This window comes from Aspergillus vadensis (assembly GCF_003184925.1).
Source record: "Aspergillus vadensis CBS 113365 unplaced genomic scaffold BO88scaffold_47, whole genome shotgun sequence".
Classification (NCBI taxonomy): Eukaryota; Fungi; Ascomycota; class Eurotiomycetes; order Eurotiales; family Aspergillaceae; genus Aspergillus; species Aspergillus vadensis.
In genome coordinates, this window is record NW_020292085.1 from 23678 (window position 1) to 47391 (window position 23714).

The 23714-nt window shown below is 50.6% G+C and overlaps 5 protein-coding genes across 5 annotated transcripts; 2 read left to right on the top strand and 3 right to left on the bottom strand.

Moving 5' to 3' along the window:
- Positions 1-605: 605 nt before the first annotated feature.
- lah (involucrin repeat protein) lies at positions 606-5996 on the bottom strand (the record flags this gene model as incomplete). The annotated part of the gene is made up of 1 exon (XM_025709268.1): positions 606-5996. One exon carries the CDS (start codon positions 5994-5996, stop codon positions 606-608), a length of 5391 nt encoding a protein of 1796 aa, XP_025557000.1.
- A 2905-nt stretch (positions 5997-8901) lies between these two features.
- clcA (putative C6 finger domain protein) lies at positions 8902-12595 on the bottom strand (the record flags this gene model as incomplete). Its single annotated transcript, XM_025709269.1, has 8 exons — positions 8902-9115; positions 9185-9726; positions 9752-9766; positions 9794-9986; positions 10043-10123; positions 10212-11642; positions 11713-11825; positions 11909-12595. 8 exons carry the CDS (start codon positions 12593-12595, stop codon positions 8902-8904), a joined length of 3276 nt encoding a protein of 1091 aa, XP_025557001.1.
- A 6046-nt stretch (positions 12596-18641) lies between these two features.
- BO88DRAFT_409410 (uncharacterized protein) lies at positions 18642-19338 on the bottom strand. Its single transcript, XM_025707949.1, has one exon. The coding sequence runs from the start codon at positions 19271-19273 to the stop codon at positions 19067-19069; it is 207 nt and encodes a 68-aa protein (XP_025557002.1). The 5' UTR covers positions 19274-19338; the 3' UTR covers positions 18642-19066.
- A 2369-nt stretch (positions 19339-21707) lies between these two features.
- BO88DRAFT_353848 (uncharacterized protein) lies at positions 21708-21944 on the top strand (the record flags this gene model as incomplete). The annotated part of the gene is made up of 2 exons (XM_025703653.1): positions 21708-21784; positions 21872-21944. Coding segments are annotated over 2 exons (150 nt in total), but the record flags the coding sequence as incomplete, so codon positions are not given.
- A 512-nt stretch (positions 21945-22456) lies between these two features.
- On the top strand, positions 22457-23416 carry BO88DRAFT_430654 (uncharacterized protein; the record flags this gene model as incomplete). Its single annotated transcript, XM_025709270.1, has 4 exons — positions 22457-22625; positions 22701-22904; positions 23212-23286; positions 23313-23416. 4 exons carry the CDS (start codon positions 22457-22459, stop codon positions 23414-23416), a joined length of 552 nt encoding a protein of 183 aa, XP_025557004.1.
- Positions 23417-23714: the final 298 nt, after the last annotated feature.

The window sequence follows — 23714 nt, forward strand, 5'->3', positions numbered from 1 at the left end:
CACAAGGGCCGGATTTCACGAGAATTCTTGAACTCGGTGGAGGCCGGCCGGCGGCGACCCTGTGTTGGAGAACCAGGGGAAGGAACGACGACCGAAGAAACGGAAGGAGAGCGGTTGGCTCGAGGTGAAGTTGGTGGCCGACGGAAGTGTATTGGTACTGCAGTAGGGGATTCGGTTGACCGCAACACAGACGACCGCCGAGATCTTTGACCTTGGTTCTCTTCCTGAGACCGGGCTAGTTCAGGCGAGGTTGGTCTACTTTGCGACATGGACGCGGGGTTGGCAGTCTTCTCCGACGCAGGCGGCGATGCAGAGCGACTCCGTAGCCGGGAATCGAGGACATCAAGTCCCAGCCCTGTGATCTCAGGATCCAGCCGCCCCGAAGCACCACGATGACCATCACCCTCGTCTACCTTGACTGGCATTTCGGGGCCCTCCTCTAAAAAAGACTGTTGTTCGTCGTCCTGGGATTGTTTCCGATCCTATACATGGAAGAAGAAGAAAGATGATCTTAGTATATGCGCTGTACAAAAACTGTCAAACGGATATGGGAATAATCAAGGCAAAGCCAAAATTTACAGGTAAATCGGAAAGACAACCAAGCACTATACCTTCTCAAACTCCGACGATTTACCAGATTCCATCATGTCTTCGTATCTTTGTCGACGTCTCTCTTCCCTTCGTTGCCTGCTAGACTTATAATGTTCAACGTTAATATTCTCCTCGTCATGCTGCTTGCGGGACTCGTCATCCAGCCCGTCTCCTCGACTGGAGCTGCGACGCCGTGAAGATCTCTCTCTACGTCCAGACCCGATCTCCGATTGGACTTCACGAGAGAAAAGTTTATCAGCAGAGGATTTTCCCTTGTCTTCTACCGGTACTGAAACTCTTGACCCAAAAAGATTGCTCAAGAAACTGCCGGGTTTGGTGTCCTTCGTCTTTTCTTCCAGCCTGGCGGGCGAAGAGGTGATGGAAACCGCGTCTTCAAAGTTATCACTACTACTGCGCTTGGAACGCCTCTTCCGTCTCTTCTTCTTCCCTTCGCCCTCATCAGCCCCGACTGTGGATGGATCGATGTCATCGTCGATTGGCTCGATGTCACCGCTGCTCTGCTCTGCAGTGTCTCGCAATGTCGATGGGCCATCCTCTTTGGTTCCAGGCGCTGACACGAAGTAAGGAGAGTCGCGCTCTTGCGTGGAGGTTGGATCGCTCGGTTTTTCCTGCCTTTCTAGTGACTCTTCAGGCTCGAAGCCACCGGGCATGGAAAGGACCTCCTTGGGAATTTCAGAAACGCTCTTATTGGCGGGCTCCCGGCTTGGCTGAATGGCAGGGCTATCGCTGGCATTGTGCTCTTTTCTGCGACTGAGGTGCTCGATAACTTCTTGGGCAATGGATTGCCGGGGCTCGTTTGCGAGCTCTTCACCAGTACGAGATTTAGGCTCCGAAAAGAGGGGCCCATCCTCGATGCGGTACTCCGGTGCCATTTGGATGTTCTCGTCATCGTCCGGCGTCTCGACTTCGCCTTCCACAAATCCATGGGGCACGGAACGTGACACGGACGCTTCTTCCCAGGGTGACACAAACTGCACCTTCGGCTCCGAGGTAGGAGGAGAGCGCCTAGTATGGAATGTGGGATCATCCGTTACAAGCGAAGGGTCAAAGCCAGCAGCTGCAGTTGCAGCAGCAAGTGCAGCTGCAAACTCGATATCTGCTCCTACCATGGTTGGGGCCTCCTTAGTTGTAGATTGGGAAGAGGAGCTTGGCGGCATGTCCCGTGCAGTGTCTGCGGTAATAGGCTCAACCTCCTCAATGTGCTCAAGAACTCTAGTATCTTGGTCGACAGATTCATGCTCGGAGGATGTTGAGGGCACTTCGTACTCATGCGTCTCATGCTTGCCCCATGATACCCGTGAGCCGGTTGTTTGTCGTTCAAACCTGTTCTCTTCTTCGTGCCGTTCAGGGACCAATACAATTGGTGTCGCCCTGGCGGAGCCCACCTGGCTATGGGGAGGGGTTGGCTCAGTAAGCGTCAGACCCGGCACAGGCCACGGCAAACCATTGTAGTCAGGGTGCGGTTCCTCCGTTACAATAGCAGATTCGTTCGTAGGCTCTACTTCGATAATAGTTGGCATCGAAGTGGGCTCCCGGCGTGTGTAGGTATCAGGGCTGTAGCGTAGCTCCTCAGGAGCAAAGAATTGGGCATAGTCCTCGTAGACGGGCTTTGTGCGAGGTGGGCGAGAATGCCGAGGCCTCACATCCTCCGGCAGGCGGTCTATCTGAGAGCGCTCCTCTGCCATGGTTCGTCCACTCTCCGACATTGGTAGACTTGATGCGATAGACTCTGATTCGGAAACGCGGCGCCTCTCTGCTCGGCGCTTTTCACGACGCTCCTCGTGCCGACGTTGGCTGGCGGTCTCAGAGAAATCATCGTTCGAACTGCTTCTAGGAATCATCGTGGAAGCAGCAAAACCACCTATCGCTCCTACAGCAGCGGCACCCATCAAGGACGAGGATTCTCTCTCTCTGCGTGAGTTTTCTTCCTCGATTCTTGACGTTTCATATTCACGTTCTCTCTGTTGGCTTGCCTGACGTTCAGCATCCCGAAGCGCCATCTCTTGCTCTCTGTCGACAAGTTGCACTCCTCCGCCGGCATCCCCCTCCCGTCGCAGACTTTCCAGGCGATTGGTACGCCGCTCCTTGTTAGCCTGTTCTTCGGTTAAGTCAAATTGGACTGTGGCCTGGTCTTTCAGCGTCGAGCGACGTCTAAAGCTCGACGACGACATTTTCTCGAGGGGCTCTGCGTGGAAGACCGGGGAGGAATCACTACGCCGGTGGGCCCGATTGAATCTCGCGATATCACTTCGCTCGGTATAGTCTGCGGTCCTCTGGTTCCATCTGTCGCTTCTTGATGGGGTTTCGTAAGGCATGAAAGCGCTTGCAGGAGTTGGGTGTACATCAGGTACGCTATAGGAGGGGATGGATTCGCCTTGAGAAGTGTATACTGCCTGCGAAACCGGAGTCACTGGCTGTGGCTGCTGCAGGGGAATAGGTCCTGGCCTGACCAATGTCGGCTGGGAAGGAGGTTGAGATGAGGCCTTGATGGTGTCGAAATGTGAAGGGTCACTGGTGGGGACAGGAACCACGTGTTGAAGACTTCCAGTACTACTTGCAGCATCGTGACTGGATACCTTGGAGTCCCGGTGGTATGCAGATGCTAATGCGGCCGTTCCGAGACCAGCTGCGACCGCAGCCTCTGTGGGGAAGCGGTTCTCCGAGGAGCGAGACCTTCTCTTCTTCTGCTTCTTCTTGGACTTCTTGCTTCCCCAATTCCAAGGCCATCTCGATGTTCCGGAATCAGAAGAGTGAGAGTCAGTGCTGGGGAAATGACCACTTTCGCCGAACGCGAGGCCGGAAGTAACACTTGAGGAGGACTGGTCACCCGAGTCAAGATCTTCCCAGCCCTCATCGTTAGCAGCAGACGACTCGTAATCAGACCGACCGGATCGGGACTCTTTGCCGACAAGTATCTCCCCAGTGCGCCGATTCTTGCGATGGGATGAGGCGGCCAGTGCAGTGGCGGCTGCGCCTAGACCCAGTAAGGCAGCATCCACATCTGTATCCGCTTTCTTCTTGCTTCGCCTGTTAGGCTTGCCTGACTGGCGCTTCGTGTATCCAGACCCAAAGGCCAGATCTGCATCGAGTGATGATGACGAAGAATTGTTATTGCTGAAAGAGAAGATGCTCTTGCGCCTCTTTGTCCGACGCTTGCGGCGGTTCTCTGACGATGCAGTGAAAAACGAACTGAAGCCACTACCGACAGTCTTGCGAGCGGGTCTTGAAATATCCACAAAAGATTCATCAGAAGAAGATGTCTTTCTAGGTTTCCTTCCCCTCGAAGATGTACTGCGGCTCCTGCTTCTGTGACGGGATTCGTATTCTGACACAGCCGCTGTTCCAACTGCCACGCCCAGAGCCGCATTCCTCAGGGCAGCATGTCGCTGACTTCTAGATGAAGAGCGGGAGCGAGACCGAGAACGAAGTCGAGATCCTTCATATCTGCTGAGTTTCGAGTCCGAATGATAGGAGCTGTGGTCGGTATGTTCCCGCGATCGGCTTCGAAGGGACCGTCTGTAGACTCCGCGTGAGGTCTGGCTTCGTCGACCGGCTGTGGAGGCGCCTTCACTTTCGTGGATTGAATGCCGAGAGCTCGCCACCTCACCCGTTCGAATGCTGTAAGACTCGTCGAACTCCTTACTACTGAAGATAGATTTGACCGCATATCCACCAAGTAGCCCGGGCAACCACGAGTTCCTCGACGACCTGTTGCGACGCCTTCCTTCGTCCTCTGACGAGGAGTAGCGGCTTGCTTTATCAACACGTGATCCATTACTGTACCTGTCAGCAGAGCGACGGCGAGGTTTGTGGTTGTGCTTGCGAGGTGCGTCTTGGGATGTTGTGCCTGGCTCAAAGCAGTATTTGCAGACCCCGATAGATTCCGTATAATCCTCGAACATGCCGACACCTTCTGGGTCCTTCCAAAAGTTGATGAATTTGTCCAAGGGACCTTGTTGACGTTGTTGAAAAGCCAAACCTCCGGATTGGAAAGGAGCACCGTGGTATACTGCAGCATGATCGGGATGTAGCGGACTCGCCGCGTACCCGGCCGCCGCCGCCGCTGCCGCAGGTCCTGCAGCAAAAGGCGGCATGTTCTGCTGAGGGGGAAACGCCGGAGTCTCCGGGTAGGCCGGGAGTACCTCTTCGTAGTTTTGCATGGTGTACTGAGAAGAATGGTCAACGCTTGCGGACTGATGATGGTGGCTCATCATATAACCGGCCGCTGCACCGGCGGCGGCTGCGCCAACTGCAGCACCCGCTCCATGAGAATGAGGAGGCTTCGGAGGGCTCGATGCCGTGGGCGGCACATAGGTTCCAGGGGATTCCGAGATAGTGTGCCCTGGGGAATCCATAACCTCAGCTCCTGACATTGTCGTTGCAGTAGCGACGGCAGGTGGGCTTGAGATTCCCGCCGTCTGTACAGAGGGTCTTGGTGGTCTTGACGGCTTCGGTGGTTTCGGCGCAGGAGCAGATGGTGGTTCAACGGGCTGTTCCATTCCCAACTCAGCGTCATCCATAAAGTAGGCCGCTGCAGCGCCGACCTGGCCCATGCTACTTGGCTCTGGCGGCGGGTTTGCGGTGGGCGATGCTGTCATCAGATGCGCTTGGTCGCTGGGGGCTACCAACGGAGGTTTAGGTCGGACGCCAGGCTGGTCTTGGACGGACTGCCCCTGATCGCCGTAGTAATCGGCTGCTTCTCCTGCAGGGTTTGGCGGTTGGTAAGGTTCAGCAACGTATGCCGGGAACTGGCCAGGAAACTGCTGTGTTACATGAGGATCGTAGAATGCGGTTGCATGCGGCGGGCTGGGCATTGAAGTGGTTGGCACTGCCTCAGTAACTGGAGGGTACATATGAGGACTCGCGGTGGCGAAGTCTCCAGGAGAAGGAGGCATGCCTGTAGTTACTGGGGATGCATACATATCGCCTGACTGAGTTCGTTGTCGTTCACGCCGATCGCCATCACGCTCACGCTCGCGACTCGGCGATCGCGCTCGCTCACGCCTGCGGGAGCTTTTCCCTTCTCCATCTCCGTTGTCTCGGTATCGATCTCGACGGTCGGTGGTGTCGTTTGAATCTTGACGCCGGGGCGCGCGTTCGATCATCACCCGGTCGGGTTCGATGGGGGTGCCCTGGTCTGCTGTCGCATAGCTCGAGGCTACCGACTCGCCTGCCACACTTGGAGCATAGCGCTTACTCCGACTGCTGGAGGATCGGTAGTTGGACAGATCACCCAAGCCACGATCACGGTCGTCACCCCGTGAGGACTTGCGGCTTACTGTGGAAGATTTCGAGTCGGTTCTGCGAAGGCTGCTGCTCTTGGAGCTTGAGGAGCTGCGGACATCAGAAGACGAGCGACCCCCGCCCAAAAGGGCTTTGAACATGGTGGGCAGAGAGCGATCAAAGCTCTAGCGACTCAGGCAACCATGTGGAATAGAGGGTAGACGCGGTCGCCTAATTGAGTAATCGAACCAAGCAGGAATTGATTGAAAGGGAAAGGAGGGTAAAAGAATTGAAGAATAAAAAAAAAGAATTCGTAACAATCGTAACAGGGTCGTTAGATGAGAAAGGAGAGACCGTATTAGCGAGGCGAAGGTTGGGGGATGGAAGGGAAAGTTAGGTTGGTGATGGGGGATTGAAGATGAGAAAGAAAGAGGCGGGCGGGTATAGATCGGCGGCGTTGTTTTTGCGACGGGCGGAGGAAAGTAAACAAGTGAACCGTGGTTCTTTTTTTCTCGGGAAGTCGGAGGGTCCCCCAAGCTGGAGCGGAGACCAAAAGGTAGAGAACCACGGTCAGCCTTCAGCGCAAAAGCAGCAGCAGCGGAAGAAAAGAGGCGGGCTGGCAAGCGCTCGGTTGCTCCAGACAATCAGCCACTAACAGCTTTAGCGTGATGGACCAAGATGGGGCAACGAGAGAGAGAGTCCGTGTGTTTCGGGATGTCTTAATAATTTAATCAAGTATGAGACCATGGAAAATAACCCGATAAAAGGATGATATAAAATTGCATGAGATGAGATGAGATGATGATGATGATGATGATGAGAAAATCTTCTTTAGACTTGCGAATCTGTGACGTGCTAAACAACCAGGAATGTGGGGTATGTTTTTCGATCGATCAGATGCGGGCGGATAGTTTGATGGAAGCATTCATCGGATCTCTAAAGGGAAGATGGAGAATGTAAATGTGAGAGTGTACTTACAGTACAAGAAGTTACTTAGTAGTCGGAAGTCATGGCACACTCAAGCCGCTTTTCTCTCAATCTTCCATCTCCTGCGAGGAAATCAGCGGAAATGCGAGGGAATCGGAAGGGAAATTGAAGAAAAGTCGCGGTGAGGCTGGGGAGGGTGGCCGGGGAGTCCCGGGCACGTGCTGGGGGGCGCCCCATCGAAGAGGCTGGCTGGACCACGATTCATTCCTTCATTCATTCTACCCTTCATGGATTGACTGACTCTCTTACACTTTTCCTGCTGGGATCCTCCTCCTTACTAGTCCCAACTTTCCTCTCCCCCTAATCGCCCGATTGGCAACCACTTCAGTGGCTGCCACTTAAGCTCCTTCAAAGCTGATACGTCATATCGTCCCATTCCCTGAGCTGAGCTGACTTCCATTACGCACTCACATCTACTTGAGTACCCTCCTAACACTTGAAGGGACATACATCCCTCATGCATACAACCAGTTCACTTCATACTCTCAGCGTTAATAGAATATGCTCACCGAACAAGCAAATTTAACCTCCTAATCGTAATCCCGATTGATACAGATTAGTTTATCTGGCAGCAGGAACTCTACTTACTACATACGTCCAACATCTGCATGCACGACATACCTGTCTAGCCACGGCCGTGCAGGTTCCTTCGACTAAAACAATGAACAATAACAACAACAACACTACTAGGCGCATAATATCCACGTCTCATGAAATAAGAAAATACTCATAAAGAAGACATGTATATGCTTCCACTTATTTGCATTTTCCCACACCTCTACATCCAACTTACGCTCGAAGATGGGCGCGCCTAGTGATCACCAGACACAGTAGATAGCTAGCTAGCTCATCAGCCCGGTGTATCAGTTCTACCAAGTAAGCTGTAACTCGACCACCTCAACAACAGACCCTGAGACACCTCAAACAACTCCATTTCAGCATTCACTGGCAAAGAAAAAAGATAGCAGAGTAGCTACTTAGACTTATTTTCAAAAACTGCATGCTTGGGGTTGTCACGCATCTTAAATGAAAGCCCGAGGATGGGCCGCTCACCCACTCCCTTCCAATGAGTGAGTGACATGCATCATTAGCTGGGACCATGACAACTGGCAGGGCAAATTGATTAGCTGCATGCCATGCCAGAGACAGAAAAGGAGCCCAGGATGGTGCATATGAGCTATTCACGTTAGCAGCCGAGAGATGATCTGGGCGAATCAAACATTTCCCAATCGGGATGCCAGCGCATTTGGATGCTCTGGCCGAGCACCACTCATGGCGGCGACAACAAGCCATGTCCGTTTGTTCTGGTGCAATGAACCTTTGCCACTAAACTCTACATGGGTCACAGCAATATCTAGCATGGCTGATCATCCTGCCTAGTTCAGACCACCTGTCTCCAACGCGTCCTCAACGTCCATCGGCCCGTCTCCTTCATGGGGGAAAGAGGAGAATAGTAAACATAAAAGGAGGTAAAACTTCTATCACCAAAATCAAATAGATAGTCATGCACTGTACGGCCGTAATTGGAATCCTCGAGTGTACTGTACGCGGGGTAAATCCTTGATCCGCTGAAATGCAATCAGACATCCCTCCCAATCCGTTTCCTGTCTGCGAACAGCAGGATGCAAGTCGACGCCACTAGGAACTCCAAAGAAAAAGCAAAATTTGATCCCACAGCAATCCAACCCTCAAAAATAACAATGACAGAAAATTGCCAGAACTGTGACGGTAATGTTAATCTCAGATAGCCGCCTCTCCCTTTCACATGCATGGCAAAGAACATAGATGCATATCACAGACGCTGCGAGAAATCACCAATTATCAACGAGGGGGAAATCGAGCCAGCCAGCCACCATGCAGCTCTCCCCGTATATAACATGCTGTATCACAATCCCAATCGGGAGAATGTGGTCTACCTGTGGAGAAAGATGCAAGGAACATTCCTTTCCCGCTAACTGTATTGACCCGCAAGGTTCATGTGAAGAATAACAAAAAAGCAAAATCAGGTGTATGGGGCCAATTCTATGCCTCGATGGCCCTGAGGCAACGCAGGATTCTCAGCCTCTATTGTCAGTATGATTATGGAGCCACGATATCGGCTGGCTCTCCAAAGATCTTCTCATATATCTCGCTGAGGATCTTTGCATCGGCGCGTAGGGTTGGCGATATCTCGCGGCTTTGAAGGAGGAAGCGTATTGTTCGCTTAAGCAACCGATCAAGGTCATTTCGGTCAACCAACTCTGAAAGACTCGACATATACGTGGCTGACAATACCAGCATGTTACCGAATTGACTAGCAGAGAACAGAAAGGTCAGCGACATCCACTATCCGACTTCACATTTCTTGTTGAATTCCACTTACGCATGCGCTGTGCCGAAGATATTAGTTACTACCGGCCGACCTTTGATGCCATCGAAAGCCTCGGTACTCAATATGGCGGAATCTATGCACACTTTGCACGCTCTTCGTAGCTTCGGGTTGAGATCGCGATACGCAAGTGCTGGTCGCGATCCGGTCGGAACGGGGGTTGGGGTCGGTGCCGATCGACCCATGGTACCAACATCACTAGACAATCGCGCCATATTGATAGCACGTTGGCTGTGCGCCATTGAGGGCGAGACCTGCTGCGACTTCGCTCCCGACATCGCTGATCCGGTAGGAGAGTCCACTGACGCTGATCGACCATTTTCGGCAGGATGCGAATGATGCAGAGCCCAATAAAGGAGGGGACGGTGGATAATGTAGCGTGCGCCGTAGTATTTTGCTCGCATCCGAGCAACATTTATGTCCTCATGTGGCGGGTCCGCGTCCTTCCACCTCATTATGTCGGGTAAGCTGCTTCTCCACAATTCAAGGTTCATGCTCAGGATCTCCTGTACGTTAGCAGACCACCTATTCTCATTCTGTTCTGCAAAGAGGCGTTAGTACAGCCAAGGGCTCCCGCTTGCCTCAAGTCAACTTACTTTCGACTTTGTATAAATCGGTGTGAACACGGTTCAAGACCTTTCTCAAATGGATCTGGGCAGAGTAGAAGAACATCATCATGGTGTTCGGAGCAGCAGGGTCGTTAGGTAGAGAAAGAGTTCGGCCCTTTGGCAACTCAATCCGTGCTTCCGCGCGAGATATACCACTAGCCGGAAGATCTAGTTCGGCAAGGATGTCACTATACCAACAACTCATTAGTACTTCTGGAGCGCATAACGAGAGCAACGTGCTTACCTCTCGAGCTGCAGGCAGGTCCAGTACGCAAAGTTGTACAGGTCTTTCAGCGGGCCGTCATTCATTTGCTCATACCGTTTCCTGAGACTGATTAGCACGGGATCCTTCCTGCAAGCTTCTGGCAATTCAGGGAGGAAAAGGACAAAGAGAAAAAAAAAAAAAAACATACGATCGGACAAGCACTTGGCATGCTCTGGCCGCCTGGTAGATCCATCCATGGCTCTGGAAAGGATGAGCTAACTGCCCTGCATAAAGACCCGCTAATAAGGCTGCTTGAACATGATACAGCCCGTTCGCGCCTTGCAAACTCCCCAAGATCTGTGCGGCATACGCATAATATGCCAAGCCAGGAATGACATCCACGTTCCGTAAGTGACTATTATCGGGGTATGGCGACCGATCGGGGGCAGCCTTCTGCCCCCCGGTAGCAGGTGAAAAAGAATGGTTACTTGTCTGCGAGAAGAAACTTCCCTGTGACTGCATAACCAATTCTGTATCTGCTGATGATAGCATGCTGCGTGTAGACGGTCCAGGAATCCGCTCCTTCTGAAAGTCCACGGGCGTGTCAGTAACTGGACCAGGGATGGCTCCCTGAACTTCACAAATACTGCCAAGTGCAAGAACCAAGAGAACAATAGCATTTTCCAGTGACTTCTCCACACGACGTCCGCTAGCGCTTTCGTGTTTGGCGCCAGGAGGAAACTGGATGTCGCATCCAGCACCGTGTAGCGTATCGCAAGAACGCTTCCTCTTCGCACCGCGTGGGATGTCACCGGCGGTATGGCTGTTCAGAATGTTAACCGGAACAGAAACGTCAGGTAAGCAGTATTTCTGAATGAATGATTCGATGCTTGCGCTCAATTCGGTTAGGTTGATGAATGGATGAAGCTTATGCATGTGGTTCAGGTAGCTTTGGTGATAACGACGAACGGTTTTGGCATCTGTGCTGAATATTCCAAAATCATCAATACTGGGTCCGAGGGGTTTGAGATGATTGCCATTTTGGATGGCGCCTGGAGTCCATTGGCCGCTAGCAGGAGCACCATTGCTGTAACTTTGATCCCAGTTAGACCGGGACGATGATGATGATGAGAATGTCATTGCCGGGCTTTCACTAGTATCGTGTCCCTCGCCGCGGCCGTAAACGAGGATCAATCCTCGCTCCTCTTCCAGCTTCATAACATAATCTTCGTCGTACTCTCTCGGTTCGAGAAGAGCCTTGATAGACGGCCACGAAAGCAACTTGTGGGCTGCAGTGGTATGCTCAACAGGAATTGAAAGATCGCCGTCTTCGCCTTGCGGGATCACTTCCCCTTCAGCTCTTTCAAGCTCCTGTCCGACAATCGCGTTCATGTCTTCTTCTTTGGTTTCGGTCTTTTGTAAGATATCAGGTATATCCGCCTTCGATATTCGAGGAATGGCCGGCTTCTCTGTCGTCTCCTTGGTACTTATCGCTTTAGCCTCTTTCAACCGAGGATACAGCGCAGTGAGTTGGTTCGAGTGCTCGACCTGGAGTGCATTGATGCGTTCGATCTTTTCGTTGAGACCGTCTTCCAATTGAGAGATACGGTCCAGAAGAAGCTGTGTCGCCTTTTCTTGCCTGCGTACGCCGTCAGCACATGTCAATCGAATCATTAGGAGGCATCAGTATCAGTTGCCGGATCACGGACTTGTGAGGGGGAACTTCTTTATAAACGCATATTAAGTTGTTCTCCTTGCAATGGCTACAAGCAGGCCGGCCTTCATCGCACTTGGCCTTTCTCGTTCGGCACTGATCGCAGGCCTTCAAAGGGAGCAAAATCTCACGAGTTAGCCAGGGTTTCCCGATTATATCTCAGCTAACTTCGCTGCAAGGAGACAATTCACCTGTTGCGCCCGAGCAGCTTTTCGCTGCTGGCGAATCCCGTAGGCCTGGTTTCCGTAAAGACCTGAGTCATACGGTGTAGGAGTATGCGACAAATGCGGAACCGGAGTGGGATACTGAGTCGGGGGTAATGTGTGGGCAGGGAGCGGAGCGTCCCCATTGCTGTGAGGCTCCTGAGGTGTAAAAGACATCCGCGAGCGATAGTCGGGGGGTGCTGAATGGGGTGCGGCCTCATGGGGGGTTCCGTTCATAGGACGAAAGCTGGGATGAGGAGTGGGGGCTTCCGGGGGGGTATGCACCGGACCAGGCAAGCTGCCCTGTCGGGCATATGGACCGTCTGGTGGGAGCTGCGGCAGCTCCCGGTTTGGGTTGATCGGGTATCCGTGAGGTGGGAGCGCAGGCTGAGGAGCATTCGATGTGCGACGCTGGTCCGCAGGATGTCCGTCATAAGAAGACGAGTACGGAGGGCGCCATGGCTGCTCGTAGACTGCTGGAGCACTGGGCGGACCATGCGATCCGTCCAGAGGTTGTACGCGATGCATTGGCGACGGAGGGCCAGAACCGGCAAGAAAGACTTTCTGCTTGTCGTTGATCGGGACGACGTCGGCGTTCAAGAGGCCCCGGTTATGGCCACTAATTGCAGGTTGCCGCGGATCCACGGTGGATAGTCGACTCAGTGGGATAGTCATACAGTCAGGAGGACATGATGTCCCAGACAAGCATCGAAAACTCAGTTGTGCGACCGGAGAGTATTAGGTGGAACGTGCAAACGCAGAAAGTTTCCGATTCGGGGAATGGACAGAATGGTACGAAAGCTAATGTCGGTGCTATCGAGCCGTGGTTCTTTGTTTCAGAGTCCGCAATATTCTGGTTACAGTGCTGGGCGCAACCGACGAAGCATGGAAAGGCTGGCGCGATTCAAGATTCAATGGGCGCGCGAGGAGGGGTAGAAAATCGATCAGCGAGGGAGCCTGACGCAAGCAGCCGGTAGCTTTTTTTTTATATAATTAGCTTAACGTGGATTAAGTAGCGGCGGTCGGGAAGGACAACGGTCAAACGATCAGCGAAAACCAAGACAAACAATAACCAGTTGAGGGGAGAGCAAACGAGGGGAGGGAGGGAGGAGGGGGGTGGGAGGGAAAGCGGAGCGGAACAGGAGTGGCAGCGGTTAATAACAAAAGTAGTACTAGTAGAAAGTCATGAATGGCAGTAGCTTGAAAATAGCTGCGATGGGTGGGGAAAGGTGTAAAAAATGACTGGAGAAAGGCAACGGCGCGGTTTCGTAATAAGAACAATAATAGGATGAGAAAATATAAGTCAAAGGATGATCATCAGACAAAAGCAGATGCAATAGCGTGCGAGGGCTAAAAGATAGTCATAGTAGCAGACAGGAAGTATAACTTGACAGGGGAGAGAAGTGAGTGAGAGTGAGAGGGGGGGGGTGGAGGTGGAGGACAAGAAGCGATCCGCGCCGCGACTAAAAGGTAATCAATCAATGTCTGCGATGGACACACCGACCCTGGCTGGCCGGCAGTTGGGCAAACTACTAGTAGTATCACCACAGTCAACCCAGTAGGTAAATGGATCGTACTGGGCACCTCAGTGTAGGTACCCTACCACTGAAGGAGTGGTCATTCAGCAGGTACCGTCCTAACCCACTCCTAGTAGTAATCAAATACCACAAGTGATTTCCAGGAAACCCGAGATGACCTCGCCACGCAAGTCAACGGAGTCATCCGGGGTGACAGCCAGGAATCAAATCATACCGATACCAAAAATAACAAGAATTTGAAAAACGAACCCGAGGTATATGACAGAGGGGGGAAAAGGAAAATAACAGAAAAAAAATGTAAATGAAAACGAAAATAGACAGTGTAAGAAAATAAAAAGCAAATAAGTCAATGCGAAAGAGAAGGATCGAGAGCAGAGGGGAGGAGGTAAGAAAAAAAGAAAAGAGTGGTATGTATACGTACTTAGACACAAGTGTCTCGCGTCGCCCCAAAGATAAATGGAACAATTGACTAGTCGGTAGTTAGTAGTAAGACAGAGTAGTGGTGATAATAGTGATGATTATACCACCGGGCGGGTTTTAGCACTGGTGCTGGCGCTTTCCGATCAAGTGGAAGGAAGCAAGTAGTAGTAGTATAGGTCGGGTGCGGTGATGGGGGAGGTAATTAGATAGTAGGTAGTATTCCTTAGCTAAGGTAGCTAAGCCAAGCTGTCGGGTCGCCCGGTGCAAAAACAGGTCGATCGAACGGTGGGAAGCGTCGTAGTAGAGCTTTGTTGGCGGGTGTCTTTTTTCCTTAATAAGAAGAAAAAAAAGAAAAGACAGGGAAAAAAAAAAAAGAATAAATAAAAAAAGGGTCGAGGGATTCGGAGGGGTTCCCTAAAAGACGGCCGGACGTCTGGAAGGAAAGTCGATGGATCCTCGAACGGGATTAAACTAGAATTAGCAGGTTGACCAAACAAGACTTCCCGTCCGGTCACTCTGGGAGGAGAGAAAAGTTAACTTGATCAGAGTCTGTCCGGAGGGCACTACTACCGGGAGTAGTAAGTGGTAGGTCGGCAGGAGTGGATTGATGGATGGATCTGATGGGTAAAAGGCGGAATCGAGTCTTGCGGAAACACCAAAATGATGAGAAGGTTAGTTAGGGGGTTATGAGCAAGAAAGAGGAGGAGAGATGGGAGGATAAAATAACTAATAGTCAATGGAAACGCAAATGACAAGGAAAATGAACTATCAAGCAAACGGCCAACCTAGCAGAGGCTGATAGGCCTTGAACAGTGTGGCCGATGAAGAGGTCTGCTTGCCCCTCTCTTTTTCCCTTCTTTCCTGGTGGAGGGAGGGGGTTTATTGGGCCCATAGAAGAGCCGGTGCGCGTAAAGCAATAGCAGTAGTAGCTAGGGAATATGGGCGATTTTCTGCTTCTGCAATTCCTTACAGATTTTGGGAATGAAAATGCTGATGATAGTTGAAAAATGTGCACCTCACAATCTCAGATGTCTCCAGCGAACTGTCCAGGTGAAGAACTGCTGTTCGATCCGCGTTTTCGTTGCTTTGATCTCCTCCTCTCTTCTGATGTTTCGCTTTTGCTTTCCTCTGAGTTTCCTTTATTTTCTTTTTATTTCAATTTTTCTTTTGGGTGCACGCCTTCTGAGGGGACTGGGTCTTGTAACCCTGAACCAGGATCCTGGTTTGCATGAATTAACACAAGCCACCTGAATTGACAGATCGCCTTTCTAATTCGTCTGGGCAGTCCTGCTTTTTCTTTTTCCTTCTTTTTCTTTTTTACTCCTCCTTAAAAGAGTAAAAAAGAAAAACAAGGGAAGCGAAAATCAAAAGGACAAGCAAAAGACAAAAAGGGAAAAGAGTAGTAAGAATATCCCTTCATTTTCCTTTTTTTTTTTTAGCTTGAATTTCTTTTTCTTTTTCTTCTCACATTTTTTTTCTCCTCTTTGCTTTCTTCAATATCTCAGTTTCGGCCTCTGACTGCTGGTGACAGACCAGAAAACAAAAAGGGCAGAAAGTGGAGCCGCAAACTGGAGCTGAACCAGGACGGGCTAAAATGAGATTCGCAAAATAAAGAAGAAATGAGAACCCACTTACAACCAGCTGTGGTGCAGTCTTGGAAGACTGAAGGAACTGACTGGGTACCGTCGGTTTCTCGATCTGTTGGGGGCCCGCAATCAGCTCCGGTCTTCCTCAGTGCCACATGGATGGGTGGACTGGAGAAATAATTAAGGAAAGGCGCTCAAACACACACACCCAACGTCAACCGCTCTCCGTTGGCGGTGGATTACAAGTAGTAATAGTAGTAGTAGTCAATGGTGTACGGGGCCGATTGGGAACGGTCTTTCCTCGGGGAAAGACTTAAAGATGGGTGAGCTGATTGTGAAATGATCGGTGCCCAATACTTCGAGGGGTAGGTAGTAACTCCCGTGGCCAAAAGGGAGGAGGTCAATCAATCTGAGTGGTGATGATGATGGTGTGAATTGAGGGGAAACCGATTATATGTTTCCGCCTGAGGGGAAGGAAGAGCCTGAGAGGCGACAGTAAATACGTAGGTTAGGTCGTCCTCTTGTCCTATCACACAGCCGGTAAGTCGATGGGACACTCCTGGCGACTCATAGGACTCCGGAAAGACAAAACTGAAACCAAGAGTGAAATCGACAATCAGACAAACCAGCCACAGCAGATGGGGAAGGAATTCAGTTATCCCTCCCAAGGGCTGATTAGATGGATGACTTAACCAGGCGGTAGCACGGAAGTTTACTTGTGTACACACTCGAGACATGCTTGCTGTCAACACTCACAGCCTCTCGGCTTCATTCTTTCGGTCTGTTGGTGCCCATCCTCTTCTTACTCCTGTGATTCGGCTTAATTCACCTGATTATTGGCAAGGGGTGTGTCCCATCATTCCCCTATCTTCACCCACGGGGACGGACTCAGATCTAGAAGTCAATTTTGTCCCTGCAACGGTGTCCGACAGGAGTGCCCTGGACGGTATGCTACGACGATGAAAAGCCAAGCATTATTGTTTACCTGGATGATGGCAGATGAAGATGATCAGAAAGGGCAGAAGCGCGCAGGACAAATGGGCCCTGACTCGGAGTATGAAGCCAAACGGGAGTGAGGTATGCATGATGCGACCCAGGAGGGAGGGGGGAAAAGGGAGACCTGAACGACTACTAGGGTGCCCCACGCAGGAGCAGAAGACGGTGAGCACCCTCCACCTTGCTCGGGTGTCACTTGGTCATTGGAATCAAGGGTTTGACTTGCTACGCCAATGCTGTGCGCTCAGATATGCACAAGACGGACTCAATAGAGTTCTGCATGGATTAAGGAGCTGATGGGCGCTTCTTAAAGGCGGAGAAGGAATATATCGGGACACGCTGGTCCTAGAAATTCCCGAGGCGAGGAGAGCATTCAACAGGTTCCAAGGCAGAACTCGTTCTTCTTTTTATTATAAATTAACCTACTTAGAGCTGGATGCAATTCGACACCCTCTCAAACAGTGGTGTAGATTAATCACCTCACCTACTAGCCACTTCTGGGTTCTATACCTGTCATGATCATAGCTAGACCAGTGCCATGTCTCTCTCTCTGAAGGACGAGCCACCGTTCGAGTTTCTACCCGCCCGCCCGCTAAAAGCCGGAGCAGCTGGACGATTAGATCATCACCCAGGGAGGCCCCTGTCACCAACTTGCATACATGGTTGCGCACATACATGATACATACATTTGCTGGTTGCTGCTACGGGGTAGGACGGAGTACGGAGTACAGGTAAAATACCTACCCTTACTACGTGTTATCATCTTGGTTGTTTACCTTTTCTTTCCCACCCCACAGCCTAAAAAAGCAAAACGGCAATTGTTCCCTGGGTCTTCATCTGCGACTAATCATGGTTCACCTCAGGGACAGCCGCTGACTTATCCGCGGTGGCCCGAAGAACGGTAACTTACGGAAGAGAACCTTGGGTTTCCCTCCTTTTTTGACTTTTAGTTGTTTGGCTTTCTGGTCGCAAGCTTGTCATTCGGATTACATTCGGCCAAAACAAATCTTTTCTGCCATGGGACGTGTTCGGCCGACCTATTCTCAAAAACGCCTAACAGCTTTCTTTCCCATGCCAATCTTCAATAAACCCCATCATTAGCGCGAGTTCAAAACATGAATGCTAGCAGCCTAACACAAAGGACTGACCAAGCTAGCCTGTTATACTACTAAAGTAGTCTACCATCTAAAGGGAGTGCGCAGATATGTATAAGGGGTAGATCTCATGACGCAGCATCGGAGTACCCGGTTTGCCACCATTTGGTCGCGTCGTATAGTTACCTGCCTCGTATTGTGACGCGGTTACTAGTAAACTCACCAGCTTGAGCCTCTGAATCTGAAAGCATTGACTGGTACATTACCGCTCGAACCAGCCAAATCAACAAGAACATGAGAGTGGAAACAAAAGAAACAAAAAGGGTCAAAGAGCTGTGAACTGATTAGGCTAAATGTATCTACTGTCTACAGTCTTGCTTACTGCTGCCACACTGCAAGACTGTAAGACGACCGAGTGACTGGGCTCGCAAGCACAGCAGCCCGATCACCTTCACCTTCGTTAGTGGGGTAATATCAACACACCGTCGTGGCCTTAAACCGTCCCTATTATTTCGGCTGGAATAATCTCGGTCTCGGGAAAATGGAGGGGCATGATCCTGATGGATCTCTCGACTTTCCAACTAACCGCAACTCCGACACATTATTATTCTACTCAAACTCGTCACCGCAGAGGACCATGTCTACCGCGTCTTTGTTCGCATCCTAGAATGAACAAAAACCCAACTGACGCGATGACCCATCAGCACCCAACCATAACAAAAACCGAAATCACCACCAGATTCACACCCGCCCAAAGATCCGACGTTCACCGTCTCGCCCTCAGATACGGAATCTTCCGTACCTTCAAAGTTCAAACTCGGAGTCAAGCCATGCCTTATTCATTACCGCCAATTGCCTGCCCCTCCACAGGTGACCCATTTCTGGCTTCGGAGAGCCAACGAAGTTACCAGCTTGTCCCCCCATTCGGTCGATCCGCCTTTTTAGTGACATTCCATGATCCCGTCTCCTGGAACCCACCATCGGCTGGCGGCATGTTGGGTCTGTCTTTGAGAGTTCAGCAGTTCTTAAGACAAGAGGAAAAATATTATTTATTAAAAAAAAAAAAAGAAAAAAAAAAGTGCAATGGCGCCCGCCTCCATCCATCCCACAGTAAGAATAATCAACTTCAACAATACTTAACAAACCCGCCAATTCACTACCGACTTATCGTATGCATGGACTACTCTAAGAATGAAGTCGCACGATTTTCTTTCCGTTCAGGTTTTCCCTTTTAGATGGAGATTCTGCAAGGCTGGGTCGACTGGCAAAGTTAGTAGCGAATGATGTGCATACTGTGCGCCGGTACTACACCTATGCGGCAAGTAGGGCCGGAGAGGAGGAGAAGGAGGAGGCCTACTTCTTGACTCTCTCTCTCTCTCTCTTCTCTGCCTCAAACTAGTATTGGAATGATCAGGTGCCGGAAGCAAGGGATAGCCCTGTCCTTTACGTACAGATAGCTCGACGTTTTGTACTGGGGTTACACGGGTAGAGACACACTGTGGCTATTGGGAACTAGCCATCAAATTGGGGAGCAGAGGGGGCGAATAAACCACAGATGGAAGAAAAGAAAGATCCTAGTGCTAGTAATAGTGCCCATGGCTGATGCTGCTGTTGTGCTAACCTGATATGAATCCCCGGGATTTGTTCTGCGAACAACCTACTAGTATTAGTAGCAAACAGGTAGGTAAATAGGTACAGTAGGTAGATAGTAAGCGCCATCTCAAGATTGGAATTTGCCAGACCTATTTTACAACGTATTCAATCGTCTGACCTGGGATCCATCTAATCGAAAAAATAAATTAATAAAAAAAAACTTGGAGTCTACGTACCCAACAGCAAGCAACACAAGGAGAGTCCGATCCCCAACACAATCGCAACCTCGTCTGTAACCCGCGGGATTTCCTTGACAGCAGAAAACTCCGGCGGCGCAAGCACCATATTCAGTAAACTTGACTGCCGAAACTCCGGGTCTACTACTTACCACCTAACTTATGCAAACACATGCCAGGACGGGGTTCTCCGTACCGTCCGCGGTGGTCGGCAGGCAGGCAGGCAAAGTTGGCGTTGGCGTTGGCTGAAGATTCTGCCTAGCTAGCTAATATGTAGCTACCTAGCTACCCTTAACCCACTCAGACTTGAGGATTGTTGTGTGTCTGTGTGTCTGTGTGCGTGTGTGGAAAAGGCGACCAGCAAATAGGAAGATGGAATGGGATGCGGTCATCACGAGGTCCGGGCGCCATTCTTTAGACCGATTACAGGTAAATCTTCGCCGGACCCAAATTGCAGATCAATTCCATGTCTCAGGCCTATCATTTGTCCCAGCAAGGACCATCAAGCTCCCCCTACCCCTCACTAGACCGGCTAGGTATTCTGACTCCTGACTCTTTTCTCGCAAGGTCATGAGATGTGCCAAACCAAATGCCTTATGGGGAGAGGAGGGGGAAGGGAAGGGAGTTTGGGCCGGCCGGCCTGGTCAGACCGTCCGATAACTACTTACTATGTGAACTTATCGCCCGTATACGGGAGAACCAATCGATGGGGATTCTAACCCCTCAGTTGTCCAGGACATACATACACATACACATACACACCCACCAATTCTCGTTATGAGAAAAAAAGGTGACAGCGGGACTGCCCGCCTTGTGACTCCGAGAGGGTGGTTCGGAGCGGATCATAATTCTACTGGGCGGTAGGATCGCTAGAGAAAGAAAAATGAAAAAAAAGTGAGGCTGGGATTCCTTGGCGTAATATTGGTTTGTTAAAGTTCATAAAAGCTATCCATCTGAAAGAGTGGCCACCGTGGAGGAGGAGGTGGAGGTGGAGGAGGAGATGGTGGTAGCGGTGGTGGTGGAGTATGTCGCAACCGCGCGATATCAATTTGATCAACATGCTTCGATCATCGAATATAGATTTACAAATGACATCTGGAAGGCAGCCAAGTCATATCTCAAGGACTCCATGAAGAAAAACCAAATCAGCATCTTTAGTCTGTCGAGCTGGGGAATGGATCACGGAGATGACTACTGGATGTGGCAGTGCTCTTCCTTTGGAGGGCATTATAGTGGATATGGATGATATGCCGATCCAAGGGAGAATTATTTGAGATTGTCTAGTCTAAGGGAAGCTAAAGCCTCGTTATTGCGCTGATCCATTCGTCTACGGCATGTCGCAATGAGGCTGCTTATCGTATCAATCTCATCGCAGGACTCAAGAGAGGAAGGATGCTGCTTGGGAATTGTAGCTTTGCGTGGGTGATTGTTAGTTTGGAGATTGAATACTCGGTAGAAGTATTGCGAGGTTTATTTGTTGTCGACATACATACTAAGTAGTTACTAAACATCAGATGTATATGCCTTTCCTATTAGCCAGCTACCAAGCAGTATATTATCCCAGTTCCTACCAAGAAAGAACAACATACGTAAACTGTACACAATGGACCACGTGGGCCTCACCTCCTGGGAAGCTTCCCTTTCTATCGGTAGTGAACTAGTAAAAGTAGTAGGAGTAAGTAACCCACTCCAAATTCCGCTGTGAGAGCAATCGAGTGGCAAAATGATGCTTCTCCCGACCACATAATGACCTGTCCCATATCTTTTGCCCCCTCCTTTATGCGATTTGCGATTTGTCTCATGCTGCTCCGTACTCCAGACTCCGAACCCCAGGCTTTTCGACTAACCCTCTAACATACCAACCTTATCGAGGGGCGATCGGTCGAGCTACTGTACTACAAGACTAAACGATCGCTCGAATCGGGGTAAGCGAGGGGGTTTAGGTAGAGAGCGCTCTACCTACCTATGGAGGGATAGAGGTAGCCTCTTGCGCAGTGAGGAATCCAGGAACCGATCTCCAAATCTTACTGCGTGCATGCGCAGTGCACCCGTTTTGTGCAGTAATAGGGATGGGTCGTACTACGAGTTCGGTGCCACAGCGACGGTCTCAATAATGTGCCTTGCCAGCCAGCTGGTATCATAACTTTTTTATGTGGTAATCAATCCCTAGCTAGGATTACGTGACGCCCAAGAATACCACGTCTTACACGAGGTCAACCTGAGAGTGTTGTATGAAAGATGGGGAGGTCGCATATGATCCGGATATATTCAAAGGAATGATTATTTCTAATGACAGAGTTCCACTATCAAATTCTTAACTCTTACTACAGTACTACTACCTGATTAGATACTGGCTAGTATCTATCTCCTGTAGTGATCCATACGATATCCATTTCTGCAGGTAAGAAATCTGCTGAGGGAATGCCTGCATATGACACTAACCAAAAGGGGATGTGCAGGTTTTTCCTTATTTTGATTTTCCCTTTAGTGATTATTTTTCCCTGCTGCTCGAGTGGAGAGTTCCCGGCGTGCCCGGTTCTGCCGATGAGCTTACCTGCTGATTACTAGTGGGTAAGTAGTCATTCCTGCTCCCTACTCCCTGCTCAGGAGGTGCTAACTCGCTCTAATCCCAGACCCAAAACAAAGACATCGTGGTGCCCTCTAGGTCGTCCTCAAAGAAAAGTGCGATGAGCAATCTCCCTTGGAGGCAAAGCGAGGAGAGCCGTCCTCCACCAGAACTGCTTCTGTTCCTTGATTTCCCGCCCATCTCCAGACTACGACACACCCACTACACAGGTACTCGGTTGGAACAGGCTACTCCATATCGACTAGACTGCCAATCCCTAACACATGCACACAGCACAGACACCTGGGCAAGTGACCATTCACCATTCGGGCACCAATAGTGTCAATCCGTGGTCTGTGTGTAAACGGTAGGACGGTTTCGCCCAGCCTTTTCGGTGACTATCCTCCAGTCAGCCTCACGAGTAATACGAAAGACCATTTTTGCTGCTGGACGGGCCGCGTTCGGGAAGCTGTTTGACATGTTTCCACAGACGGGTGTCGAGAGGGTATGACAGCAGCAGCTCTTTTGCGGGGGATGTCCCCGTCGCAATCTGGAAACCTGCCGGAGAAACACCCGAACCCATTGGATGGGTTTCTCACCTTTGCAACGCCATCAAGCACCTGTCACCAACCTTTCTCCGTGGACATGGCTTTGACTGACATGGGCGCGCAACCGAGTCGATCGCTACAGGTGTCAAATCGGTGCTAGGATTAGCACGCGACGACGGCCTACCAATGCAAGTCAACCGAAGCGCGCGCGCGGTTTTCTTTTTCCCAGTCTGCCATTTTTTTACTTTTTCCCACCCTAGCCGCCACTGGACTCATCACATTCCCACCGGTCTGGAACCTCCACAACCTCCTTTTTTGCGATCACAGCGCGTCGCGCCGAGCAAGTCCGGCACGGCGCGCGATTGCTAACAAGGAAGGGAGTGGAGAAGATCGTACCTACATTCTATGTATGTGAACGGAGTAGTCCGTTCTGACGTACATGCGCATATACATGCGATTGTTGAGGACAATGATCAATGATGAAGACTCATGTCATATGCACTGGCATCGTTGCAGTCCCGCAATGACCGTCCCGATTATTATCATTGCCGTCGTCGCTCAGGTTGCGATCGCAAAGACTGCGCATGTGACGTTTTGGAGTAACGACGCTATCCATACTCACATACTCACTAGTAGGTGGCAGTTGGAGTCTTTCTTTCTTTCTTTCTTCCCTTTTCTTTTTCCGCCTCTTTTCCATCATTTCTTTGACGGCAGCAACGGGCTGGAAAAGGAAGTCTGCCTTGGGAAGCAAACGAGATAAAGCAAGCCATGGCATCTCCAATGCTCACCGTGCCCAGGATGAGGGGAACCAATAGCCACGACGCATGGCGGAGATGTCAAATTTGCGAGGATCAGCATCTGGACAAAGCGCGACCCCCGGACGACAGGACGATCCGAGTCTTTAGATCCCGCTGTCTGACTCGATACCAGCTAGGGAAGAGAAATGGCTAACGGGAAGCACCTAGTCTATACTACATACACACAGCTAGACTACTACCCACGATGCACACATGATTAGACTAAACGACTCGATTAATGGGTGAGTGAGCGAGAGAGTAAGTGAGACCTTTGACGGGTCCCAACTACTACCCACCCCGGTCTAGTCCCGCACGAAGGCAGAAAGGATTAATATAGATACATTAGTTAGGTAGCCATCACGGCCCATGCCATGTCCGTCGGGCCTATCTGGAGATTAGAAAAGAAATTCAGGGGCTGAG